The 10,162-nt window shown below is 35.6% G+C and overlaps 1 protein-coding gene across 1 annotated transcript; it reads left to right on the top strand.

The window, feature by feature from the left end:
* The first annotated feature begins 582 nt into the window (after window positions 1-582).
* Window positions 583-3,269, top strand: LOC131031633 (putative pentatricopeptide repeat-containing protein At3g23330). Its single transcript, XM_057962791.2, has one exon. The coding sequence runs from the start codon at window positions 740-742 to the stop codon at window positions 2,534-2,536; it is 1,797 nt and encodes a 598-aa protein (XP_057818774.2). The 5' UTR covers window positions 583-739; the 3' UTR covers window positions 2,537-3,269.
* Window positions 3,270-10,162: the final 6,893 nt, after the last annotated feature.

The following is a 10,162-nucleotide window of genomic DNA, read 5'->3' as shown; positions in this document are numbered from 1 at the left end:
TAATCTTTCTTTATCTTTAATATCAATTGAAAATGAGAAGATAATGACACAAATTGTAGAACTTTTAAATGAATCTACTAATTAGAAAGCATAACCAAATATCTAGTTCTTCATAAACACAAAAGAATAACATATCTAATTAAATCAAATACCACATTATTAGTACGTGCAGAGTTATAATTTAAGAATAGCTACTATTATATTAGTACTAGTTAAAGTTTTGGTAAAATTAAGATTAAAATTTAATAATAGCTACATTTCAATTTTAATTTTGATTTAACTTAATTTTTCTATATATATTAAGATAATTTTATTAACTTTTAAAAGAAATTGGTATTACAAATAATTAATATGCTCCTTAATTATAATTGTGCAAATATCCTTTGGGGATAAATATATGTATGAAAATTTGATGTTAAGTCTCTTTTTTGTTTATTCCATTTATATGTACTAGTTTGATTGAATTCTTCTACTTATTGATTCATTATAATTAATTAATACAATATAAATTATTAATCTCTTTTATTTACTAATTGTTTACTAATTTATTGATCTACTCTTAAAAAGCGCGCGTGATGATGATGAAGCTCTGTCTACACTACAGTTTTGAAAGAGTTAATCGTGGGGAGATTTAGAGTGAATTTGTAAGGAAAATGAGTATGTTAGCTGGGTTATTGACAAATTCAATTCAGGCAAACCTCTTACTATGATATGACGAGGGGAAGGGGAAGGGGAAGAAATGTATGGAACGCCATGCTTAGAGAACTTTCTTACCAGTCACTTGCTCAAGCACAAGTTTAAACATTCGGCACGCTATTTGTTATTTGGATACCAGGCAATGCACATAGCTAGTCCGGTACATAGTTGTCAAGGATCAGGCTTAGAAGAGAGAAAGACGATCTGCAATGGGTTTCAATGGGTTATCTCCATGGGCAACGGACTGATTGGTATGTATTCGAAATGTGGGGAAGTTGAGGATGCTCGCAGAGTGTTCGATAAAATGCCTCATCGTGATGTTATCTCTTGGAATGCAACGATTTCTTCTTGTACCCAAAATGGGTATTACAAGGAGGCACTCAGGCTATATCAGCAAATGGAAGAACCCGATATGATTACCATTGCAACTGTTCTCCATGCGTGTGCCTCCTTAGCTGATGTATCAGAGGGTATGGCCATTCACGAATACGTTATCAAAAGCGGGCTTCAACTGGACCTCTTTGCGAGTACTTCGCTGATAGACATGTATGCCAAGTGTAACAAGATAGAATCGTCACGCCAAATATTTGACAAAATGTCTCGAAAAGATGTGGTCCTCTGGAATGCCATGATTGCAGGGTATGCGCATAATGGATATTGTGATGAAACATTAGCTCTCTTTCGAGAAATGCAACTTTCAGGCTTAAAGCCTACCCATGTAACCATTGCAAGTGTTATGCCAGCATGTGCCCAGTTGACGCTTCTACAGTATGGGAAATCAATTCATGCATATGTGGTAAGAGGTGGATTTAACTCAAATGCTTTTGTAAACAGTGCTCTTATAGACATGTATGCTAAAAATGGGAGCATGGAGATTGCACGGAAAGTGTTTGACAGAATGTCTCAAAGAGATGTAGTTTCATGGACTGCAATTATTACAGGATATGGGTTGCATGGTCGCAGTGAGGAAGCCTTGACACTCTTTAACGAAATGAGCAATTCAGGCACAAAGCCGGATCATGTAACCTTTGTTGCTCTACTCTCTGCTTGCAGTCATGCAGGCCTGCTGAGTAAAGCTTGGCAATACTTTAATCTCCTAAGTCATGATCATAACGTAACTCTTGGTTTGGAGCATTATGCATGCATGGTCGATCTTCTCAGTCGATCTGGGTGCCTGGAGGAGGCTTATAACTTCATTTCAAAGATGCCAATGAAACCCACTTCTGGAATATGGGGAGCCTTGTTGGGTGCCTGCAAAATTCATTGTAATGTTGAGCTTGCAGAATGTGTGGCTGAAAAACTCTTTGAGTTAGATCCCAGGAATGAGGGTTACTATATTGTGTTGTCAAATATTTATGCTGCGGCAGGAAAATGGAATGGTGTAGCAAAGATGAGAAAAATGTTGAAAGAAAGAGGATTAAGAAAGAGCCCAGGGTGCAGCTGGATCGAGGTGAATAACAAAGTTCACGCATTTGTTGGAGATGATAGGTCACATCCAGAATCAGAAGAAATATATGCAATGCTGGACAGCTTATTTAGACTGATGAAATGTTCAGGTTATGTGCCTGGCACTAACTTTGTGCTTGATGATGTAGAGGATGAGAAAGAGAGAGAAAGAATTCTGTCTAGTCACAGTGAGAAGTTGGCTATTGCTTTTGGGATCATAAAAACAGGTCCTGGTATACCCATTAGAGTCACAAAAAATCTTCGCATATGCGGTGATTGCCATAATGCAACCAAGTTCATTTCAAAGATTGTTGGACGCCAGATTATTGTGAGAGATATGAATCGTTTCCACTGTTTTAAGGATGGACTTTGCTCTTGCGGAGAATTTTGGTAATTCATAACCTAGCAGCAAAAAGGAGTTGTCTTTTCTTCATTCACCTGAATGCTTAGCGAAGCATGACAAATTAGCTCCTCTCTTTTCTTTTTCTAATTATAATATTTGGATTGCCCTAGCAGTCTTTTATGTTCATATTTCATACTAAGTTATCTAACCTCTATATTTGACATTTTTCCAAGGTCTCAAATCTTTCAGAGTTAGAAATGAGACTGATAAAACGTATATGAGACCATTCACTAGAATAAGGGCTCTAGAACTGATGTTCTAGAATCTGGTTACTCCCATATGGTATATAGGAGTTCTAGAATCTGGTTACTCCCATATGGTATATAGGAGTTCTAGAATCTGCTTCCTCCCATATGGTATATAGGAGTTGATAGCCTCACTGTAGCCGCAAAACTTTTTTATATGATTCTCATTCTTCCAAACAATATGAGCATTAATTTCAACCAATTAAGAGCTCTTTTTCCATGCCTAATATAGACAATTGAAAACTTGCACTAGGAGAGGGGTTATGCCCCCGACAAGTTGCAAGAGGTTATTTTAATTGAAAATTAAAATCAATCACTTGGAAATCAACTTAACATGGAAAAAGTGTACCAAAAATTGTCATCCATTCATATAATTTAAAAAAAATGATTAATTAGTCTTCAAATTAATTGATTTGGAAGCGGGATGAAATTGATTGAATCTTCATTTTATCATTTTGACTTGTAAAAGAACTAGAATGCACAATATAAAAACTTTGTTTCAATTAACATTTTGTAGAATAAAGTTGTTTGGGATTCTTTAGGATTTTAGCATAACATTATGTGATTGTATTGAACTTTTGTAATAATTTTGGCAAGTTTAAGACAAGTTTGATACCTGTATATGATTATTTTCACTAGTTTTGGAGGTTTGTCACCATGATGTTTAAGATCATTTTTTACTATTTTACAAATCTCCTCTAGAAAAAATTCTTATAGATAATGTTTTAATAAATGGGGTAGCTGTTGGCATTATGGATGAATTGATTATATGTTGCATTGATGTTTTGTCATTGATGTCAACACTAGCTGTTATGGTTGGTTACTGACATACAAGTTTTGGTTACCGGTACAAGATCTAGTGTTACTGGCAGAAGAGACTATCTGTTGGACACTTCCGGCATGTCTGGATCAGTGAAGTATATTTGATTTCATGTGTTATATGCCCCATAAGCATGTTTTGGTTAGTTGGTATTGACTTGGTAATCAGATGCTATCATACACTCTGGTAAACCTTTACCGACACTGGTTTAAGGCTTTACTGGCAGAGCTTTCATTGAGGAATCGTGACAGGATGCATAGTTGGTGTTGGTGCAGCTTCTTCATGGATTTCAGGATGCTAAAGATGTTCTTTGATCATGCTTCAACTGCTTGAAGATATTGCTTTGGCGTGGTGGACCCAGAATAGGTCCGGTACCTATCTAGGTTATGGACCGGTATCATGCTAACATGTACTCTACACGTTATCGGGATGTTTTGAGATGATTTACGGATTTGTTATTGTTGTTTTGGTTTTAAGCCGACATCGCATATCATTGTACTATGAAATCATGTAATGATCTTATTGTAATATCTTTTAGGTGGCCGACCTAATCGGTTTAGGCCTTAGGGTTTGTATAAATAAGAGGTAGAAACTCTTTGTAAAGTATCATGGTTATTGAAAGGTCATGGTCAAGGAATGTAATGTGCGAATATTGTAATATTATTCAAGCATAGGTGTTGGTCGATTATTGGTGATCGAATTGGATTCAAAAGAGGATTTAGTCATTCGACACTGAGCTTAACCGAGACTTTAATCAGGCATGGTAGATGTTATTTCTAGTAGTTCACTCTATTGGATTGTTGTCCATTTATCTTGAGATGGTTGTAGCCTCTTTGTAGTCAGTGAGACTCTTTTGTAATGAGCAGTACGCTCTAGGTAGTGTGCTTTCTTGCAAGTGCAGGCCTCTCATTGTAACACATACTTTCTACAGAAGTATCATCTGACTGTGGGTAGGCTTCCCACCGTGGTTTTTCCCTTTTCGGGTTTTCCATGTACAAATCATGGTGTTATGTTGTATAGTTGCTTTGCATTGATTATCTGATTAATTGTTAAGTTGTATTGTTTATCGGTATCTGTTCCTGCTTTATCGGTACTTGATTTGTTTAAGGTTGTATTGTGGATTAAAAGTTATAATCTATTAGCAACTGATTCACCCCCCCCTCTCAGTTGTTCACCGACTATCTTAACAATTGGTATCAAAGCTTTGGTCCTCTTTTGTAGAAGCTTAATTGCTTGGGGTAGATCCTATGGCAACTAACACTTCTAATCCACCGGCAACTATTTTCAGAAGAGAAATCCTTAAGCTTGATGGAACAAATTATGGGATATGAAAAATTCGAATGGAGACTCATCTTAGATGTCTTGGCAAGGATATTTGGGAGATCACTGAGAAAGGTTACACACCTTATGATTCGACATCTGGGAATTCTGCTCCTGCAAACCTGGATAAGAATATTGAAAATGATTGCAGAGCTAGAGAAACCCTTTTGTGTGCACTTATTGATCAACAGATTATGAGATTGACTAACAAATCATCGGCTAAGGTTATGTGGGACAAATTGCAAACTTTGAATGAAGGTGATCCTACTATCAAAATTGCTAAACTTGATGGTTACCAGGTAAGATACGAAAACTTGAAAATGGAAAATAATGAAAGAATTGCTGTGTTTATGGAAAGAGTAAATGAGATTGTTATGGGAATTCAATGTTGTGGAGGATTTCTAAGTGAAGATGAAATAGTTTCCAAAGTCTTGAGAGCCCTTTCACCGACTTACAAGATGAAGGCAACTGCAATTAATGAGTTAAGAACAATGGCAAACACCTTAGTTAATAGAGACATTTTGATTGAGAAATTATCTACTTTTGAGCTTGAAGAATTTGGATCTTCTGGAGCTGTAAAGTCTGAATCTGCTTTTTATGCATCATCATCAACATCTACCAGCAAAAGTGACTGGAAATCCTTATATGCAAAAGAATTGGAAGACATGAGGAAAGAAGATGAAGAACTTGAGCAACTTGAAGCCTTATTTGCTAGAAGAATACCTAAAGGACCAACTGGAAGTAAGTATGAAGGAAAAACACCTTTTAAATGTTTTGCATGTAATAAGATTGGTCATTTTACATCTAGATGTCCTGAAAGGAATGCAAGGTTTGAGGAAAGAGTTAAGAAATCTTTTAAGCCTAACCCAAACAGATATAGATTCAAGAAGAGTAAACAATGCTACATAGCAGATGAGGGAGGAGTAACTGATGACTCTGGAGATGAATCGACAAAAGACTCTACTAGTGGATCTGGAAATGGAAAGGAATGGGTGTTCTATGCTTTGAAGGAAGATGAATCGAAACTGGCTATCAAGAATGAAGAAAAACCCCTGATAGCAAAAGTTGAAGATTACAATGAATGGGTAATTGATAGTGGATGCTCACATCGTATGACTAGAGATAAAAAGAAATTTCTGTCCCTGCAAGAATACAATGGCGGTCAAGTCAAATTTGGAGATGACAAGGCATGTATGATCAAAGGTAGAGGCATTATTTCTTTGGATAGCAAGCATAACACTGATAATGTCTATTATGTAGAAGGTTTGAAGCATAATCTTTTGAGTGTTGGTCAATTGGTTGATAAGGTTTTTCAACTTCAATTTAAAGATAGAAAATGTAAAATCATTAACAAGACTGGTTTGGAGATTGCAATCGGTATTCAGACAAGAAGTAATATCTTTCACTTGAACACTGGTAATAAGACATGTTTGATTGCTCATATTGATGAGAGTTGGATATGGCATAAGAGGTTGTCATCTTAATTTTGATTGTATTGTTAAGATCAGTTCAACTAAGGCAGTTAGAGATATGCCTAAGATTATGAAGCCTCATAACCCGGTATGTAAGAAGTGTCAACTGGGTAAGCAAGTCAGAAGTTCTTTTAAGAGCATACATGATAAATCTAATGATGTACTTGATTTAATTCACACTGACTTATGTGGTCCAGGAAGGACTAGAAGCTTTCAAGGTGATATGTATTTCATGCTGATTATTGATGACTATTCTAGAATGATGTGGGTGACTTTTCTAAGGGAGAATTATGAAGCTTTTGAGAAATTCAAGATCTTTAAAGTGAAGGTTGAAACTGAAGTTAGATTGAAAATCAAATGTCTAAGATCAGATCATGGTGGTGAGTTCACTTCTCATGAATTTAACAGTTATTGTGAGACAAATGGAATCATGAGACAATTATCTGCACCTAGGACTACTCAGGAAAATGGAGTAGTTGAAATAAAGAACATAACCATTTTGGATGCAGCTAGATCTATGATGATGGAAGCCAAATTGCCTCATATCTATTGAAGAGAAGCAGTGAGTACAACAATCTACACACTCAACAAAGTTCACATCAAAGGTGAAACTGGTAAGATCCCTTATGAACTATGACTTGGACATACACCTACTGTTAAGTATTTCAGAATTTTTGGAAGTAAATGCTATATCAAAAGGGATGATTCAATAGGAAAGTTTGATCCTAGATGTGATGAAGGGATATTTCTTGGTTATTCAATTCAGAGCAAAGCATATAGATGTTATAACAAAAAATTGCAGAAAATTGTGGAGTGTTAATGTGAAATTGGATGAATAGTAAAGAAATCATTCTATATAATATGATAGGGAACCGACAGTGGAAATGATCATAACTAAACCGGTAATGCCTCAACCGATACAGGAAGCTGAGACAGTTACATCGACACAATTAGAAAATTAAACTATAACTCATGATCAGAGCAACGAACCTAAAGTTCAAAAGACACCTAGGTATGTAAGATTAAATCATTTTGAAGATCAAATTATTGGAGATAGAAACAAGGGAGTTATGACAAGAGGAAAACTGGCAAATGAAGATGGATGTCTTATTTCTCAAGTTGAACTGACAACCGTTATTAAAGCTTCTAAGGATAAACATTGGTTAAATGCTATGGAAGATGAATTAGATCAAATAGAGAAGAATGAAACTTGGTATTTAGTTTCCTAGCCTAAATATAAAAAATGTTATTGGAACTAAATGGGTATTTAGAAATAAACTGAATGATGATGGTCAAGTTGTAAGGAACAAGGCTAGATTGGTTTGTAAAGGATATTCTCAAATGGAAAGAATTGATTATGGTGAGACATTTGCACCTGTAGCTAGAATTGAAGTTGTTAGACTATTTCTTGCCTATGCAACTTATAAGAACTATAAGGTTTATCAAATGGATATTAAATGTGCATTTTTAAATAGTGAGCTTGAGGAAGAAGTTTACATTGAGAAACCTGATGGATTTTCACTGACAGATGATAAAGATATGGTTTGTAGATTGAAGAAAGCTTTATATGGATTGAAATAGGCTCCTAGAGCTTGGCATGCAAGGTTGGATAAATATCTTTTGAAGCTTGGTTTTACTAAAGACAATGCTGATAGATAAGATCACTGATAATGATATTTCTATTATTGAAGTTTTTGTTGATGATATCATTTTTGGAGGAGAAGATAAACTATGCATGGAATTTGCTAACAACATGAATAATGAATTTGAAATGTCCATGATTGGGGAGATGAAATTTTTCATAGGTTTGCAGATTACTCAAACTGACAGGCATTTTTATCTGTCAAACTAAGTATCTGAGGGAATTGTTGAAAAAGTTTGGTATGAAGAATTCCAAACTGGTAAGTACTTCTATTGCTACAAGTGAGAAATTATCTATCAAGGATACTTCTACACCGGTAAATCCGACAAGGTATAAGTCTATGATTGGTGGTCTGTTATATCTAACTCAGACTAGGCCTGATATTATGAATGCAATAAGTATTGTTTCAAGATATCAAAAAGTAATCCTAAAGAAAATCATGAATGTGCAGTAAAAAGGATATTCCAGTATTTGCAAGGAACAACAGAATATGGTTTATGATATTCTAGAAATGATGATTTCACTTTATGTGCATATACTGACTCAGATTGGGCAAGTGATACTGATGACATGAAGATCACTTCTGGTGGAGCTTTCTTTCTTGGAAAGAAACTAGTTTCATGGATCAACAAAAAACAGTCATGCATTTCTTTATCTAATGTAGAAGCTGAGTATGTTGCTGCAACAACTAATTGCACTCAAGTCTTGTGGATGAAGCAAATGTTGAAGGATATCAGGGTAAATTGTAGTGAACCGGTAGTTATCTACCATGATAACTCTGCAACTATTGACATGTCTAAGAATCCGGTATTTCACTCTAAGACTAAGCATATTTCAATAAAGTTTAACTTTCTCAAGGACAAGGTTGAAGCAAAAGAAGTCAAATTGGTTTATGTGAACACTAAAGAACAGATTGCATACATATTCACTAAACCACTGTCTAAGGAATCATTTGAGTATTTGAGAGACAAGTTAGGGGTTTCAGCTCCTCCGATAGAGACTTGATTGATGAAGTTTGTCATTGGTCCGACATGCATTACAGAGACATTATTTATTTCGGCACTGATGAGTGGTGCTTTTACTCAGGGGGAGTAGTCAGCTTTGAGATTCAAAGGTTTATATCATTGCTTTGATATGTTTGTTAGATTTCCGACATTGATGTCAAAGGGGGAGTGTTAGTAATGTGAAAAATCATTTAGAACCTTAAAGAGATATCATTCACAGGGGGAGAGCTATTGATTGGTAGTTGTCTTCCACAAGGGGAGACTTGTTTGGCATTTCTTAGTACTTAGATGTTTTTCACATCTAGTGTTGCCATCAATGCCAAAGGGGGAGATTGTTGGCATTATGGATGAATTGATTATATATTGCATTGATGTTTTATCATTGATGTCAACACTAGATGTTATGGTTGGTTATCGACAGACAAGTTTTGGTTACTGGTAGAAGATTTAGTGTTATCGACAGAAGAGACTATCTGTTGGACACTTTTGACATGTCTGGATCAATGAACTATATTTGATTTCATGTGTTATATGCTCCAGGAGCATGTTTTGGTCAGTTGGTATTGGCTTGGTAATTGGATTCTATCATACACTCTGGTAAACCCTTACCGACACTGGTTTAAGGCTTTACTGGCAGAGCTTTCATTGAGGAATCGTGACAGGATGCATAGTTGGTGTTGGTGCAGCTTCTTCATGGATTTCAGGATGCTAAAGATGTTCTTTAATCGTGCTTCAACTTCTTTAAGACATTGCTTTGGCGTGGTGGACCTAGAATAGGTCCGGTACCTATCTAGGTTATGGACCGATATCATGCTAACGTGTACTCTACACGTTACCGTGATGTTTCAAGATGATTTACGGATTTGTTATTGTTGTTTTGGTCTTAAGACGACATGGCATATCTTTGTAATATGGAATCATGTAATGATCTTATTGTAATATCTTTTAGGTGGCTGACCTAATCGGTTTAGGCCTTAGGGTTTGTATAAATAAGAGGTAAAAACTCTTTGTAAAGTATCATGGTTATTGAAAGGTCATGGTCAAGGAATGTAATGTGCGAATATTGTAATATCATCTAGGTGTAGGTGTTGGTCGATCATTGGTGATCGAATTG

The sequence above is a fragment of the Cryptomeria japonica genome, chromosome 6 (assembly GCF_030272615.1).
Source record: "Cryptomeria japonica chromosome 6, Sugi_1.0, whole genome shotgun sequence".
Lineage (NCBI taxonomy): Eukaryota > Viridiplantae > Streptophyta > Pinopsida > Cupressales > Cupressaceae > Cryptomeria > Cryptomeria japonica.
This window is presented reverse-complemented; position numbering and strand designations above follow the sequence as displayed.